The 18,824-nt window shown below is 38.1% G+C and overlaps 1 protein-coding gene across 1 annotated transcript; it reads left to right on the top strand.

Moving 5' to 3' along the window:
- Nucleotides 1-2,160: 2,160 nt before the first annotated feature.
- LOC308670711 (uncharacterized protein C4orf54) lies at nt 2,161-10,721 on the top strand (the record flags this gene model as incomplete). Its single annotated transcript, XM_081332340.1, has 2 exons — nt 2,161-7,205; nt 10,305-10,721. One exon carries the CDS (start codon nt 2,161-2,163, stop codon nt 7,159-7,161), a length of 5,001 nt encoding a protein of 1,666 aa, XP_081188466.1. The 3' UTR covers nt 7,162-7,205; nt 10,305-10,721.
- Between the last annotated feature and the right edge of the window lie 8,103 nt (nt 10,722-18,824).

Here is an 18,824-nt window from a genome sequence, read left to right as displayed (position 1 = left end):
TAAGAGGTTTATAATATTTTTAAAGCTGTTTTATATATTATTTTCATGTGGATTTAAACATTTTTGTATACCTCTTTGGTTATGATATTTATATAAATGGAATTAAAATTAAAATGATAAGGTAAAGGTAAAGGTTCCCCCGCACATGCGTGCTAGTCGTTTCCGACTCTAGGGGCCGGTGCTCATCTCCGTTTCATAGCCGAAGAGCCAGCGTTTGTCCGAGGACGTCTCTGTGGTCATGTGGCCATGACTAGACGCCAAAGGCGCATGGAACGCTGTTACCTTCCCACCATAGTGGTCCCTATTTTTCTACTTGCATTTTTACGTGCTTTCGAACTGCTAGGTGGGCAGAAGCTGGGACGAGTAACAGGTGCTCACTCTGTTACGCGGCACTCAGGATTCGACCCGCCAAACTGCCGACCTTCTGATCGACAAGCTCAGCGTCCTAACCCACTGAGCCACCGCGTCCCTAAAAAATTAAAATGATGAGAAATTTTAAAACTGGTTTAGTAATATTCATATTGGTAATAATTGTATTAAGGCACAAGTCCAAAAAAGGGAAATATTAATAGTTTTTTTTAAAAAAAACCAATACTTGAACTTTTCTAACTATATTTCCTTTACACTGCTTTATTGCACACACTTAATTCTACTTCAACAATATCACAACAAGGATATGCATTTTTATTTATTTTTCTTAAGTATTTAAAAGTAGAAGAATGAGGCAAAAATATATTAGTGAAGATCAGAGATTCCTGCAATGAATGACAGTCAAACACATTTATTTTTACTATGTACAAATGTGGTAGTTTAAAATAGTACTTTATTCACCCGGTTGAAATGACACACAGTCTATGTATAGATAATAGTTTTGACCCAGCAAGCTATACTGATCTGACAAAAATGCTTCAGAGTTTTCTTACTCTGAACAAGTCATTATGAAAATCAATCCAGTTTGGTATTTTCTCATTGCTTGTACTTTATCTCCTTCACATCCTTTTAAAAACCTCTGAAGATGGGAAGAACGTTTTTCAAGATCTAAGGTGCTGATTAACATCCCTTGGATTAATACCACAAAAATCAAAGAAAAGGTAAATGTTTTTTCTCAGATTGCTTGTTTCCTCTGTACTGACATATTATTAGAACTCACTGTAACAGATAAAGTCTATTTAGCTTACACTAGAGAAGCTTCAGACTGTATAACTTTAATAGGATTCAAGGGGAATGTTTATTGTGGCTTATATAATTAATATAATTAATTATAATATAATTAACTGTTCTAAAACAACTTAAAAAAAGAGACAGAAGCAACTTAAATTAGTTTTATTTCTCTATTTCATGATATATTAAGAATTGTTCTAATTCCGTATGTTGGAAATATTTTTGTTGGAAGAAGCATGTTGATATGGCGCTCCGCTCTTTTTTTTTTCTCTCAAAAAAAGGAAAGGATGGGGAACCCTCTTTAAATACTTTTGCATACAATACAAATAATATTTCATAAATTGGGAAAAAGTGCTTTTTAAAGATTACCAGTAAAAATACAAGTCATTTGAAATTACTAATGTTTTATTAAGATAAAAATTCAGTCTTTTTTCCCTATAGAAATATTATCTAGGTAATATTCTTAAAAATACTGTTCCAGTAGTAAAAGGTGCTTTCCATGTAACTCTCCTTCATTCTGTTCATCCCCAAAGCAATAATCTTTTAAAACTATTACATGGATTAATATCTCTCATACGCTTACATATTCCTTAACTAGAAGTATAAGAATTTCCATATGCTTTCTCTTCATTTTGGGATGTCTGGGAAAGTTGAGTGGCAGATGCTGTTAATGCTGCTACTTCTGTTACCAATGGCATTCAGACTGACAGCTCTTCATGCCAAACTAACAACTGTACTTCATAGCTCAGGAATAAGACACTGGCAGCAGCGGCAGTTACCAGCAAACCGCCCCCCCCATCTCCACAGAGACAACAGCAGCCACCCAGCTTACTACCCCCAGCACTATTGAGCAGCTCTCCAAGATCTACAGCTAAACTACAAGGAACAAAGTTAGGAATCCCTGGGAAACACGTGTGTATATGTGTTGTGTCTCTCGCTTGACTTTGGTCCTGGGTCCAAAGCTTGTTGCTCCCTTCAATCAGCTTGAAAGCATCCACCATGGAAGTGCTTACAGAACTGCCTGCTGAAGAGATAGTTACTGAAAAAGAGAATGATGGAAAAAGCAACAGCCAAATGATCACGTGTCATCCTCAAGAGCCATCAATTTCCTCAGCTGAGGAATCAAAATATGTGGAGATTTATGATTACCCTGGAGGGACAGGAGAGAGTCCCCAGACTCTAAAGCTGAACCTAGAACGGAATGGAAGTAAAGTGGCCTTTATCAGACCTAAAAATGGACCTTGTGAGATCAGTGAGATTAACAGATTGGCTAACAAAATCTTGGCAGACAAATCTGCGAATCAAGAATCTCTGGATTATACATCTAAAATGGAAGGCACTCTTTCCCCCATGGGGATGAAAGATGATGAGGTTGGGGAAAGGATCTCTGGCATCAGTTCAGAAGGGTCTGAGAACACTCTGTCCCCTAGTATCTCCAATGTTCAGCTTTACACACATGGCTGCCCAGAATCATCTTCATCATCTTGTCCTTCACCAATACAAAATACAAGGAATTTTCCAAAAATGGACGACTTAGAAAGAGGGGGGAAAACCTCTTCTTCATTTGGGTATGACAGCGATGAAGATGATGAAATAGACTGCAAAGAAATCTGTCTGAACAATGAGAGAGGAAGAGGCAGGCATGCTTCACAGCTATTGCGGTCCCAACCCAGCTATACCAGTGAAAACAACAATACTAATAATGATGAAGCACATTATATTACCACGCATGAAATCCAGCTTAGTGAAGTAGACCATGACATGGATTTTGACTATGGATTAGCTTCTCGATGGGACTTTGAGGACAACAATGTCATTTATTCCTTTGTGGATTATGCTTCCTTTGGGAGTGAAGAAACTCTTGCAGACACACAAACAGAAGAGGATAATAGCTGTTATCTCAACACAACCACCAGTGATCCTAATAATCAGACAGACAGTATTGATAATACCAGCAGTACAGAGATAGTCAGCATTAATTCTGAAAATGATACTCCAAGCACAGACAAATGCGCCAGCTCGGAAGAAAGTCAGTCCAAGAACCTCTGCAACATGAGTGAGAATTCTGCAGGCCAGATACTCCTATCAATCAAACCAACTTCCAGGGCTATAAATGAGCCTAGCAACCAGCATGAAAAGCAAAACATTATTTACGCTGCCAAGCATGAAGGCGACATGAGCCTCTGTGTCTCCACAGCTCATGAACGAAATTCAAGTTTCAAACAAGATGTGTTTCATGACTATGCAAAAAAATTTATTGCAGTTCCTGCACACTTGCAAACAAGGTGTGCAGCAATAAAAGCAAGAGAATTGGGTGGATATTCAAGTGGTGCCTCCAGTGTGGTCAGTGAGTTGGATGATGCAGATAAAGAAGTAAGAAGCCTGACAGCAAGGGCATTTCGGAGCTTAGCTTATCCCTACCTTGATACCCTGAACTTGAGTTCCAGTGAGTCTTCCACATCTCTTTCAGATCACAACCTAGGAATCAACCGATGGTCAACTTACTTGGATTTAAAGTGCAGCAGTCTTGGACAGAAAGCAGAGCAGAATCTTTTCAAAAGCAGCGCTGCATCTGCTGGATGGAAAAGAAACTCTGGGACTAAGACAGCCAGTGACCATTTCTACATTCACTCCAATAAGTCACAGACTAAAGCATTGGAATTTGTTGTCAGTAAACTTGATGGGGAAATAACGCACGTTGAAACACCACGTTGCTTTGAAAAACAGGTCCAGGCAGGCTCCCGAGTTGTTACTTTGCTGGAGACTTTGAATTTGAGCAGCAATATTAATGCGGGTGTCCCCAGACCTGGTAAACCTTCTGAAAATGCTGCTATTGGGTCAAGTTGCACAGATGAAGTTACAGAAACACTGCCAAAGGAGCAGGGCAATGAAATCTGCAAACAAACTGGAGTGGTTGCAGAAACCATGGAAGGAACGCAGAAGTCAAAATTTGCATCTAGCCTCCTCAAAAATGTTATTTCAAAGAAGATGCAACAGGAACATGAGTTCAAAATGGAAAGGGGAGAGATCACAGACACCACATACTCCGGTATGTCAAATTCCTCATCTTCTAAAGAGGTAGATAGCACTGCCAAGGAGAAGTTAAAGAATGGGGGGTTACAGAGACAAAATTCAAGATATTCAGAAGGCAGCTCTGATTGTACTATTGTAACAGCAGATGATTTGGGGGAATTTTTTGATACCAAGTCACCAACCTCCAAGCCTTCTACTCCACGGGAGGCCAATATTAGCTTAAATCGAACCTTTTCAGAAACATTTTTAGAAGAGGCATGTAAAATAAAACAAAGTGCCTCTGAAACGCTCAAGGCAACTTTCCTCCGTAGCCAGAACAGTGCATTTAGAACATGGAAAGAAAAAGAAGCAGAGAAAAAAGAGGAAAAAGTTCCTGTGGGAAAACTGAAAACAGGATTTAAAGGTGATTGGAAAGCTGATATGGGAGAAATCACAGCTAATAAAGCAACTAAAATGTCTCGTCTTTTTGTTCCAAATATTCAACAAACAGCCAAAGATAATACTAACTTGCACGTGACAAAATACTCCACAGCAACAACTGCAGCAGCTCAGACTGCTATTGCCACCACAGTGATAAAGCCCAAACCTCCAGAGATCAAGATAAGCTTGGGAAGTGTGGAGCAGAACAAAGATAATCTTTTCAATATTACTAAACTTCTCAGCCCCAAGATAGCTGGAAATGCCCCCAATTTTTTCAAGACAGCTGTTGATACCAGATGTCAACTGCAAAAGCAAATAAAAGGGGAGATTATGGACAAACTGCCTCAATTTCAGGTACGCGATGTAAGAGAAAATAAATGTAAAGTCCAAGGGCCTATACACCAGGTGAGAGATGTCAGGAAATTAATCAAAAGTAGTTATAGTCTTGAGTCAGGGGATAACCACAGTGACAGAGGTAGTGTTAACTCTGACCTGGGAACTTTTGACCAGAAACCCAAACAGCTGATGTCAACAGGCATTCCCAGGTCTCTGTCTCCCATGGTGATAACTTGTCAGGCAGTAAGTAACATTAAAGAGGACAAGAAGCCTAACAGATCTCAAGAGCTGGGAGCCAAAGTAAGTAATGGAGGCAAGATGCTGCCTTCCAACCAAGAAGGAACTATCCTGGTACACAGGACCTCAGGAAGGCTACCAGTAGCCACCATTGCTCCCAACAAGAGTGACCCTCACCAGCCTGCTGTATTGAAGATAGTCTCCAAAACATCTGTGCCCTGGAGACAGCAGTCACATCCACCACCACAGCAGTCAATGACAACTGAGAAAAGCAATAAAGTGGGACCATTGGTGGTGGATGGAGAAGAACTTCCCAAAGAAGAGGTGACCAAGGCATCTGTCTCAGCAAACCACAAGGCCCTGCAAAAACTAACAGCAGCAGTCCGGAGCATGGAAGAGCTGTACAGTTTCAATAAAAATGAGTGGAAACGAAAGAGTGACCCATTACCCATAACTGACAGCCATGTCCTGTCCCTCATTGCCAGAGAAGAGCAAACCATAGGAGCCATAAACGCCGCCAGGGAAGAATCGATGACGGTTGCCAAGACTGAGGACCAGGAGGCAACTCAGACAGTGGGATTAACAACTTCTCCCAGCCGATCGGCGTCAGAACGCCAACCCCGTGGTAGATTCACCAACCTGACCAAGAACACAGAGAAAGTCTCAGCCAAGACAGCGGCCTTTGAGAATCTGACCCGAGAGCGGGCACGCGGTTCAGGCCTCCAAGGAGAATCTGCCTCGAGAAACAGCGGGTCTGCTGAGAAGGAAAGAGTCCCTGTGGTCCCCAGGACCACCTTAACATTTAATGCTCAAGGCCAGAAGTCCAAGCAACAACCACCGGTGCTCTCGTCTCCTTCCCCACCTCGAGGCCTCAAAGGCCAGGCCAGGCCTCGCGCCATCAAGTTATTTGGCAACCGGCAGGGGAGCCTGGTGGAGCCCGACAAGAGCCACAAGCCCACCTTTCCCGACTGCGGGAACTACTTGGCTATCTCGCTCAAGGAGTCGTCCGCTGAGCAACCGGGACCGGTGGCCTTAGGCACAGGAGGAGGAGAAGGAGAAGGAGCCGGAGGCAGCAGCCGCGCAGGCCCCGTCGCCACTGCTTCGCCCGCTGCCACCCAGCCTCTCAACCTGGGCCGGTCCGTGGCAGGCTCCAACCCCAACCAGGCGCCTCAGCAGCAGCTCACCGCAGCCACCACTCAGCCTCTGGCACAGCAGCAGCCGCCCTTGCCGCCGCCGCCGCAGCAACTTCAGGCGGCGGCGGCGGCGGCGGCGGCTCCACCGCTGGAAATGTCTCCGGCGCACATCTTCCCTCAGGCTCTGTCTCTCGCAGCGGCTGCGGCCGCCCTGACAGGGGCGGCTCAGCCGGCGACGCCTCTGCTTTGCTTCTCGCCGCCCACGTCAGCCGAGCCCGCCGCTTTCCCGCCTCAGACGCAGCGCAAGGTGCTGCTGGACCTCAGCACGGGGCAGTGCTACTTCGTGGATACCCCGCTGCAGCCGCAGCCCCAGAAGCGGCGCCTCTTTGACCCCGAAACAGGGCAGTACGTGGAAGTACCGTTGCCGGCGCCGCCGCCGCCACAGCCGCCGGCCCTGGCCCCCATGACCATTCCCATGTCGTCCCTGGCGCTGGGAGCGGCCGCTGGCACCTACGGCGCTCCGGCCGCAGCCTACATGTTCTACCCGGGCTTCCTGCCGGCCGTCCTGTCCGCCACCGCACTGCAAGGCCAGCTTGCCCAGCAACCCAGCGGTGAGCTGGGCTCTGCGGCCGCCTCGTCCAGGAGCGCCGCCAGCCCCGCCACCGAAAGCCCGTATTACATGCCCACGGGCACCCAGCAGCAGCCACCGTGCCCACAGGCGGCTTCTAGCGACGGGAAAGCGCCGCTCATCAGCATCACCTCGCAACCGTTGGGTCCCCGGATCATCGCGCCCCCGTCCTTCGACGGCACCACCATGCGCTTCGTCGTGGAGCATCGGTGATGGGGCGCCGGCCAGGAGAGATGCTGCTGCTGCTGGTACGACGGGTGAGTCGCCCTGCTGGTATAGCTAATTATCGCTACAAAATGGTGGCGTTTCTGCGAAAGCTTGCATAAGCGGAGGGGCATCTGGGTGAGGGAGAGTGGGAAGAAGGCTTGCAAAACACACTTAAGGTTTGCAACGAGTCAGCTATGTCCAGAGAGGAATCTTTTGCCATTTACACCCATTTGCCATTGATTGGTAGCACAACCATTCCTAGAAATAGAAAAGAAAAAGTACCGGGCTATATTTACATTCTTCTTGCTGAACAGATTTTTGTGGTAATGAAAAAGCTGGAATAGTAGCGGGAGGGTTGTAGGTGAAAGACGATGGAATCAAAGCCACCAGGAATAGCAGCAGCCCCTAATCTATTCTGTAAAGAGGAAGGGTCCAGCCACTGTTTCTTGAGGAGCAAAAATATTGGAGAACAATGGGAAATGGAGAGTAACTTAGAAGGGTAAGTAAATTCTTCCCTAGTCTCCCCTGGAATACTGTCTTGCAGAAAAAGGAATGCTTCCAGAGGAATAACTTCTAAAGGCATTTATGCAGGGGTTTTTTTCTCTTTCCTTCCTTATGACCTTATTGGGGGGGGGGAACAGAAAAAAGTGAGAACGGGAACTATGCAATCATTGTATATATCCACATTATCTTGGTTTTTGGAAATGGGGCAAAGGAAATGCATATAACGTTAGGTCTCAAAGTACTTGCAGCTTGCTTACTGTAGTAATCAAGAAATATTGGCCATTTTGTTTACATAGCAAGAAGTGATAAAACATGGCTAAATTACAAATGAAAGACAATTTCCTTCCTTCCTTCCTTCCTTCCTTCCTTCCTTCCTTCCTTCCTTCCTTCCTTCCTTCCTTCCTGTCGGTTTTGACTCTTGGAGACTGTCTGGTCAAATCCCTGTAGTTTTCTTGGCAAGGTTTCTGCCACTGTCTTCTTCCTAGGACTAAGAGAGAATGGCCCAACATCACCCAGCTGGCTTTGTACCTAAGGCAGAACTAGAAGTGATAGTCTCCCAGTTTCTAGTCTGATGCCTTAACAAAAACCTTGTTGACAGCATCCCTGTTTATGGACACATTCTTTCTGTAACATACAGTATCATGTGTCAATAAAAGACATTAAACTTAACATCAGTATGAATATTCATTAATAGGCTTGCAGTCAGGGCAAAAACAGAAGCAGTGGGAAGGAGGAACATATGCACTCATACACGATGGTGTTCATACAATTTATACATTTTCTTTCTACTCAGAATATATTAATAAATACAGCTGTGACATGTTTGAAGCAGGTTTGTATGCAATCAAAGAACTGGGAAGTGACATTTGGAGCACTGAGTTTCACTCTGTGCTCGCTGCAAAAATTAAAACCAAACCATCCCTGATTGTTCAAAAGTAATCTCTGCTTTTAGAATTGTCAATTATTGTTAGGTTTTATTTCTTAGTACTTTATAACCATTCTGACCTTATTTTCACCAAGAGAACCAAAAGAGGGAGTAAATGAACAAATATTTTCAAGTTTCTGATAAGAGAAAGACACTAGACAACAGAAGAATTTTTGGAAAAAGAGATGAACCCAATCAGTGTTCTTTTTCTGAGAGCAATTTACAGGAGACACAAGATGTATGTGAGAAAGATAGAGTATGTGAATTCTTTGACATATCACAGAAGTAGTGAGAGTGCAGTTCACCACCTGCTTCAAACTATACATGCCACTGAGCTTGTTTCGACACTGATACATTAAACCATTCATTTTAATATTGGAGTTCCAAGCTTTTTTCTAGTAAGGCTTTAACAGTCATTTGACAGGAACTGCATAGGTAAAGTTTTATTCCCATTATGTACCGCAGATAAGAAGCTGAGCTCAACTTGTGGGTTTCTTTGTTAGAATATAATCTGTATTACACTGAATAGAATGTAGTAATATAAAATATATCTCTAATATAAAATATCCTATTTACAACAAATTAGTTTTAGTAATATTAGTAAATACTGGTAGTTATGTCAAGCTATTTTTGCATCAAATCATTTTTAAATGCTTTTAATTATTTATTAGGTTATCTTGTTCTGCAATAACAAGAATTTTCAGCAGAAGAGTTAACTTTTCCTCCTTTAGGACAGGACCATGATCTGGAATGCAGTCCGCTGTGCCTGCCAAATTCTGTATTAAAACATGCTATTGAAATAATGTCAACTCTGGCTGTCACTTGAGGGAACAGATTAGACATGGAGTAGCAGTATAGTAAATCCCTGGCAACGGATTTCCTTGAACTGTATCATGCTTTTCTTTTCTGAGATACACTTGCAAATCAGTACAAAAACCCTCAGTCTTTCTTTCTTAGGAAAAAAGTTTTGAGGACCTTATGGAATAAAGCTTTCTTTTAAATGAGAGGCACACAGTACAGGTAGCTCTTGACCTACAACCATTCATTTAGTAACTGTTTGCTACCCCTGTGCTACTTCAGGACATATAATCCAGTACAAGGCTCTTTCATTATTTTTTGAGCACTTCGGGGGTGTGTGTGGGAAATACAAGGAAAAGTGTCTTGTTCGTTTTAAATTGCATTCAGAATCCTTAGCCAAATTAAACAACTATCAACTCTCATTTCTCAGCTACCTGAAGCTACTTTTCTTAAAGTATTGGAGCATGCAAAATACTGCCACAGTTTACCCATGTGCATGTTATGTGTATTTGATCAGCAAGTCTTACAAATAGAGGCAGAAATTAGAAGTAATGGTGTTAGTTTTGCTTTAAGATTTAAGATTTGAGTAGCACTTTCGTGTAGCCATTTAACAGAAATATTAAAATAAAGTTTTAAAATTATATGATGATAGAGTTTAACAAAAACTATTAGGTCAGGTATATAAATTATGTACCAAGGATCTGCTTAAATTTTATATAGAAATTTTCTTTTCTAAAATAGCAACTGACAACTTTAGCATAATATGAAACGGTCTAAGGGTCATGAAGATAAATTGAAGGTGAGGAAATTACTTAAAGTTATACATTTAAAGTTCAAGAAATATCATAGAACATCTTGCATTGATATAACCATTTTGTTAAATCAAACATTTAATGTATGTGTTTATGCTTTATTCCTACAGGCACAAAGAACAAGAATTTCACTCAATTTGAAATGTACTTGGTAATTCTAAATTTTCATTTAAATAGCTGTCCTCTGATGTATTTCTCATGGATTGCTTTGTCCAAAACATGTGTTACATTGTTTTCATGTTTGGATAACCTGTTCCCCCCTCATTTTTAACTATGTAGAAATTTAATTATTCAAATATAAATGATTGAATTGTGGTATTTTCTGTAAGTTTTTAAATGTAGAAACTAGTAATCAGTGTACTGTGCAACACACAGCTAACTGCAGGTTACCTACAAATCCATATATAAAAGCAGGAGTCTTTATTGGTTTCAAACAATAAACAATTTTGAATGAAGAAATAAGATGCTGATATAGCTTTGCAGATACCTATTTGCAGGTTTTTTTAAAAAAAAAAAGCTTGGAAAGCTTGAATTATTACTCCAATCTATTTCTCTGTTTTAAAAAAAGTGGCTGTAGGATTGTTTTTATACATGACTATATGTATGTGTAGTTTATTCTTAAAATTATTTTAATACATTTTGATATCTCTCTATTGTCTTGGGAGAAAACATAAATGTAAAAGTAAAAGAAGTAAAAATTTCTTTTTCCTTAGTTTTGCTAAAATATTCAAATATATTCAGAATTTGGCAATAATATCCAATTACAGTAGATTTAAGTAATTCCCATTGAAGCTAGTTTTAATTTATGGCTAATCTTCAATAGCAGCTGAATTAGGATCTCATTCATTACATAATAGGTTTGCAGTCAACTAATTTGAGTTTAGTTTAAACCTCAGGTTGGTTGAATCCAATCAGCTATGGATCCATAGCTATCAAGGCAAACATCAGCCCTACAATAGTATCTGATAGTCCTCAAAAAAAAGTTTTAAAAAATGCCCAAATCCTACAGGTTCTCCAGAATTCCATGAAACTTCAGCAGTATCATATGAGGGACTGCAAGATTTTTCTGGCAAAAAAAGAATGTGCTAAATTTTAGAAATCTTCAGATCTTGCAATATTTAAGGCAATTTGAGGACGGGGAATCCCACTGCACAAAACTGTGATGAGGGTATTTTAGGAATAAAAAAAGTTTAGTGAATCCTGAGTTAAATGTATTGAAGACCCACTGAAAACTAGGCTTTCTTTAAATTCCTTCGAATATGAAGCCTAATTCTGTGGATGTTTACTTGGATTTAAATCGTGTTATTTTACGGGGCTAATTGCTAAAGGCATGCATATGATTCAGTTCTTATTATTCATAGATTTTGTTGAAATAGAGTTACAAAGTATATATTTTATTTAATGGCTTCCCCTTAAATCGATAGTGAAAATAACTGAAAATATAGTTCTTTATTCTGTTTAAATGCTGCTTTATATTATTTTCAAAGGAGTCCTTGAGCTGCATTTTTTTGTTTAAATATCAGAAATCTAGAAAAGTGATACAATTTAATTTAAAGTTACTACACTTTCTTGGTGCCTTCAATAGTTGTGGAGCAAGCAGTCATTCAACTAGTGAAGCTTTTTTTTAACTACTTCATTTCCATATGGAATAAATTGTGCTTATGTGATGATAACTGTCATGCAGCTCCCCCAAAAAGTGTTAACCCTTTTGTGTATGTGTCTTGTATATCGTTATTATTTCAAAGAAGGAAGACACATTTTTTTCTTCTTTATATGGGAGGAATTAATTTTAGGATAGGAGGGTTTGTTTGTTTTTTTTACAAATATATGAATTTCAAAAGGTTATTTTAGAAAGTACTTTGAGATTTTAACCTAGCTATTTCCAGTTAGTATTCTAAACCACTAATGAATATTTGGCATCAAGTTGTAATTTAAAACAGTGGCCCCCAACCTTTTGAGCACCAGGGACTGGTTCCATGGAGAGAAGTTTCTCCGCAGACTCTCCGCAGACTGGGGGAGCATGGTTTCACGTGCTGCCCGCGTCCCATGGATGGGGTTTCACTTGTTTGTGTGGCCCAGTTGCTGGCATGCCATGGACCAGTCTCGGCCCAGGGAATCCCTGATTTAAAATATACCCCTTGAAACACTAAAGGGAAAAGAATGAACAGTTTAATGAGCTTTTAAAATAGAGAATTTTCATAGATTTATTTGGCACAGGTATGGCAATCTCAGCTACAATTAGGAAAGAGCTATGCAGGAAATCCTGAGCAAACTCAGAATGATGTTTAAATGCAAAAGGTACAAATCCCAAAATATATCTGGTATAATATGAAACATGGGGTGTACAACTCAAAGGACCAGAACCACATATAGCCCCTAAATCTTGGGTGTGGACCCCAGAAGGCTCTGAAAACACAGTGTTGTATCTTAAGTTCTACATCTGATTACAGTTGTAAAGTATTTTTAGATGCCATAGGTGACGTAGGAATTTTTAATTTTACAAATCATATAGAAAATACATTAGTTGCATGAATTTTAAGAGATCCTTGGCCAAGCAGTGATAATTCACTTTCAGTATTCTGTTTCTGGTTAGGCATGTTACAAACTCTGCTGCTACCCACAACCATACCAGTGGGGGTTGTGTGGCACGTGATCGATGCAGTATACAGATTCCAATTAGTTTACAGTTTCCAGTGGCTGGCAGTTCATCAGTATAGTGACACAGATTAGTAGATCAGATTCTTAAACTAAATAGTCAATAGCTAAACTTAAGTGTAGAGCCAGAATAAATAAGCCATTGTATCCTAAGAACAAGTCTTATTTTTTTTCCTGCCATATTGTTTTACTGAAAGTTCTTTGTGGTTTTGGGCCAGAATTCAGCACAGTGGGGCTTAATCACATATCGTAATACTCTTGATTTTAGCCCTGTTTTAAAACACTGAGCTTAACATTTTGAAAATGCAATGCTAGATGGACCATCCTACTTTTTTAAAACGTATTTCCACTAAAGCTCTTACACACAAAAAACCACTCAAGTCATTCCCATAGTTCTGAATCATTTGAATTCCTTCACCCATATTGTGACTTAAATATTCTCCGTGCTGATTTAAGCTCAGTTTGCTCAAATAAGTAATGGTAAATGAAAGACCAGTTATGTTCCTACTGCATAAAAAATTTAACATGCAATGTAAAAATTGGATTCATGCACAGGAAGTTCCTTGTAGTTATTGTCATTCTAATGTGTATACTATGAGAATGGCTTAAATATGCTTTTGGTTGAATGTGTGAAAAAGCTCTAAGCATCTACAGGCTCATTAAATATGATGCTTATTCAGATCTCCTTAGAGGTGATTTAACATGGGCTATTTCCATTTTATAGTAGCTTTAGATAAAAAAACCAATTATCAAGTTCTGAAGAATGAAATAATGTAATGTGAAAATAAGACAATTGTTGTGGGATTCATATGTTTATTTTTCTGCTTTGTATTTTGTTTTGTTTTCAAATTAATAGCTTTTTAAAGAAAAATGAATATACAATATTGTTTTCATAGTACTGCCCAGCTGTTCTGTTTTTGTTTCTCCTGAAATGAGTGTGCTGCATAAAAGATTTATATAACAACTCCATGTACTATTTTCAGACTGCCAGACAGTATGGCCACAAAATTATCTCAGCTATATCCACATAGAAACACAAGTAATAATAACATGATATTTTTCATCTTGGTGCTCACAATAAAGTTTCAGTCTATAGTTTACAAGATGCAGCTTTTCATCCATGTGTATATCTTAACACAAACAATTTAATACACCGTGAATGGTTAGTTTGAGTTTCAATTGTATTGTCAGATGCTCAGGGTTATAGTTTTACTCTGAAAATCAGAGTGAAATTACATTTTATTTGAAAAGAGGGCCATCACCAAGAATAGCAATTTGTGTCAAGTTCTCACTTCTCTTTCTTCATAATTTGTCATTCACATTTACCTCATGTTTCACATGGTGCATTTTTTTCATCTTTCATTGTTTGGCAGGCAGCATTGTAGAATCAGTATCATAACATGACTCAATAATCAAATAAGTGCTTTTTATAACATGAATTTTTGTCTATTAAAATGATGAACAAGTATACTATTTTTAAGTTTTGAAGAGATATCTACAAAAATCTTTTCTCAGGGCGAAACTCTTCAGAACAGTGCCAAAGAAGAAAGTGCTCCAGCATTTCAAGAAAATTTCAGTTTATGTCACCTAATATGCAAATGAGTTCCTTATTCATCCACTATAAAATTAATAGTTATTTGCATCACTTAATTATTATTAAAACAAGTATTTTCATGATTTCAGGGAGAATTAATTCTATAAACTTCCACTAATTTAATAATTTTATTAAAGCATACCATTGCGATAGTAAAAACTAACATAAACTGTAAAATTAAAAATTAAAAAGAAAGAGCAGAAGGTGGTAAAAAGAAAGAAAAAGGAAGAAATAGAAATAGGAAAAAAATGAGTATAGGAAAGAAAAAGAAATATATAAGGAAGTTGCTTCCTGCCTTTATAACAACTAGTATAAACAATTTAATAACTTATTACCTTCTTTTAAAATACAACAAATTATTTCTTCTTCGCAATTCCCATTGCTTTTCTATAAATAAATTGTTAAAGCTTTATCATTACAGTCTTGACGTCAGCAAAAGTCCATTAAGGGTTACCGGAGATAATAACATATCTGTTTTAATTTGATCAAGACTGATCAAATAAACCAATGTTATATTCCTTTTACTTCTAATATTCTTAATCTATAATCTCTTCAAATAATGTACTGGAACTTGACTTCTTGTTAGTTTTTTTCTTTGTTCCTTCTCACAAAATTCTTCAAAACATTAGCAAGCCTGATTTGATACAGAAAATTATTCAGGTCCCTTTCTTGGTTTGTTGCTAGTATGTCTCTTTTAGTTATTAGGACATCAGCTGGTTTCTTTTGTATGCCCAATGTAATCTTTTTGATGTCATTCTTGTAGCCAACCATTTTTAAGTGCACTTTCATCTCAGTCTTCACCTTATTAACTAGAACTTGTTCCTCTTGTATAGTATCTTTTCGTCTTATTTCAAATTTAGCCCAGTTGTAACTTTCTAAAATTATAGTTTTAAACATCCTTTTGATGTTTATTTTTAAAAATTCTTTTAAGTTTTTAAACTTCTAATTAAAACTTATTTCAGTAAGGATTGACAGAAACTTATTTGTTGCAGTAAAACGTGTCAATCCAAAGGTTTCTAATAGCTGAATAGCAGTTAAGAAGCAATTTCCAACAATGTTTTAAAGGCACCATCCTGGTTTGAAAAAGAGGGCTATTCCCTTGTCTCCCAAAGCTCTAAACCCGTAGAAGATCATTATCTTGCAGGCTCCTTGTAATGAACAGCTGTCTGGAGTATTTGTGGGCAATCTCAAGCCCTTTCCTGATCTGGAAAGGTTTCATTCCACTACAGTCATCAGCTCCACTTTTTGCAGAAACATCTGCAGTTCACCATTTCTTCCCTGGAATGTGGCCTTATGTTAAAACCATCATAGCAAAACAATGTATCTGATAATAGAATAAGCTTTAAATTAAAAATGCTTTTTTTTTTAGAGCTTTGAGACGGCTTTCATCTGACAAGAGACATATTTTTAGTGTCAGATTTTTCATTTACAAATTTCCACCCTTTTCACTGAAGGATAGTTCCAATTTTTCTGCTAAAGGAAACTTCATTCTCACATTATTTATTTATATACATCTTTAAAAATCTGGGAAAAGATTAATCTGACTTCTGGCTGACCTGCTGTAAATAAGATATTCCTAAGGTGCAGAATGTAATTTCATATACTATAGGATAAATTAAATTAATAATTCAGATGTATTAAATATATTTTGTATCCAAGCTGTAGAGTTGGATGGAAAGAACTGTCACTAAAGCAATTCTGCAAATATTTATATTTACTTGTTGCTATTATATGTAGACTTTGTAGCAATTTGTAGATATCTTCTTGTTCAACCTAGGTAACAACACAACCAAATTTTAAAATCTTATTTTTCTTAAACAATGTCTTGGCATCAACATAAAAAAACATTTTCATAAAGAGATATTTTGGATTTGAACATATAAACAAATCAAATTAGGTTACAGTTCTGTCTATAACTATCTGTAGGATTAAGAAACTGACTTTTTATATTACATGTATTTCACATTGTTATTACAGAAACACAAAATCTCAGTCATAATATTTAGGCATCAATTAAGTGTTAGGATCTTTGTCAGCATACAGTCTAAAAAACAAGTTCTATCAATTTCACTGGATTCTGTATGGTCAGGTAGTCCCCAACTTACGACCACAACTAAGCTAAGCAAGATAGTTAATGAGATTTGTTCCATTTTATGATGTTTCTTGCCACATTTGTTAAGTGAATCACTGGAGTTGTTAAATTAGTAATACAATTGTTAAGTAAATCTGACTTCCCCATTGACTTTGCTTTTCGAAGGTTGCAAAATGTGGTCACATGACCCCAGGACATTGCAGCCATCATAAATGCATGTCTGTTGCCAAGCATACAAATTTTTATCATGGGACTGGAAATGCTGCAACAGTCATGTGAAAAATGGTCATAAGTTATTTTTTTAGTGCCATTGTAACTTTGAATAGTCAGTAAATGTATAGTTGTAAGCTGAGGACTACCTATATTGTTGTTTCAGACCTGAAATGTTTTGTTGAATATTTCTACCTGAGATTGACTTTTACAGGATTACTTATGCAAGTATTAAATTCTCCTTTGATAGTTACTTCAGAAAGCTGTGTTTTTGTCTAGACTGAAAAATGCCTTTGCTGTATGATTTGGTTGCCCAAGGTATAACTCCTTTTTCCATTGCAATGGCACCAAAATTTTGGCTCCCCAAGAGGTGAATTAGCAATTGGAACTTAGTAATTCTAAAATACTTTTTCAAACTGAATGAGGATGGTCGTGTGGTTTTCCTCCTATTTCTGGATAAAAAGAGGATCAGGGTAAAGGAATTTAAGAATGGTAAGATAAAGAAAGAACAATGATCGTGAAAGAGATGGTTGGTTGAATGTCTGAAATGAATGCAGTTGAATAAAATGTGAAGGGCAGAATGCATTTGAAGATTGCTTTAATAAAATAGTGCTACTTGTGAAATGCTTAAGGAAAACTAACTGGAAGAAAATGACTATGCTGCTTTCAACATAGATGACCCTATAGCAAGTTCTTGGCTGAAATCTGAAGTGATCCTCTTACAGACAGCTATGAGCTTGAAATTGAAAGACAGCAAACCTAGCTAAGACAATCTGGGAATTGCACTACATGTGTATTGCACATAGCAAAGATATAATTGTATGAGGATCGCAAGAATATATAATAAACTGTTTAAGTCCTTTAAGAAGCAAACTTTTTAAGCAAATAAGCAAGGATTTGTATATTTTTTTGAATGTTATAACAAATAAAATGTATTTTTCATTAAACAATATTATAAACAATCTCTCAGTATTCTGCCTGGATTATTTAAAAAATATTGTATTAGAAATCTATTAATCTATAATGCAGGGGAAAATTATAAATATTGTTATGTAAAATAAAGAATAGACTCATATAAAAATAAATTAAGATTCACCATCTTTTCACCAGGGGGAACTAAAAAGACACTAACATTATTCTCCATTTCTTAAAATACTGACTATGTGTTAATACAATGCCATTCTCTAAGTTTTACATCACCATGCGGAAGGCAGAATAGATATAGAAACCACAAAAGTGAGAAATGAGAGCCAAGGAAGGAATTGTGTAATTATGAATTATAATTTACTCTGTTTTCTGAAAAGAACACACAGTTGTTCCATGCTTGTGCTGTCCTTCAAAGGATAGCTACACTGGCCTGATGAACTTGGGAGAACCCTTGAACCTCCAAAGGCCTGAAGGTCTTCTACAGGTCCTTAAAAGATATATGTTGCAATAATGCAGAAGGTGAAGTGGGTTATGGATAGGCAAAGATTTGCAAAGGCTGTCTGTTGAGCACAAAACTACCTGCAAAGATTAAACAAATTTAGAACAGGCTTTTTTTTGAGCATCTTGGAAGTACTTTGAGCTCAAGAAAGATGATCAAATGTAACTCTTCCAATATGGAAATGCCTCACAACCAATTTTGCATTTAAAAGAAATATTTTTCATATTAAATGGGCATTTCACACTCAAAACTAGAGGTGTCAAATGTAGTTTCAACATCACTAGAAGTGAATTAGTAAAGGCAGCTCTCGCCTCTGATTTCCACATCGTCCTCTCCTAGTGTACTTACTGAAAAACAAACACACCACAAAACAAAACCTGCACAAAATAATGAGAAACAAAAGGGTAACGTTTTTCCTATTTATTGTATAGGTGAATAGAATACCTTGAAACAGATATCAAAAAGCATAAAATCATCAACCTATTGAACTGACCTTTAGGCATAATTAATGCCAATGCCCAAATTTAACAGCTCCATGCTGGCCAGTCTTAGCATTAAGCCATTCATTAAGAATGATTTTGTTCATTTATTTCACTGCTTTATATTCAAGGAAATCCAGTAAAGCACAATATGAAATGAAAATCAACATCAGT

Source organism: Vipera berus (assembly GCF_964194415.1).
Source record: "Vipera berus genome assembly, chromosome: 7".
Classification (NCBI taxonomy): domain Eukaryota; kingdom Metazoa; phylum Chordata; class Lepidosauria; order Squamata; family Viperidae; genus Vipera; species Vipera berus.
The sequence above is the reverse complement of the archived record's forward strand: the minus strand, read 5'-3'. Positions and strand labels throughout refer to the sequence as shown.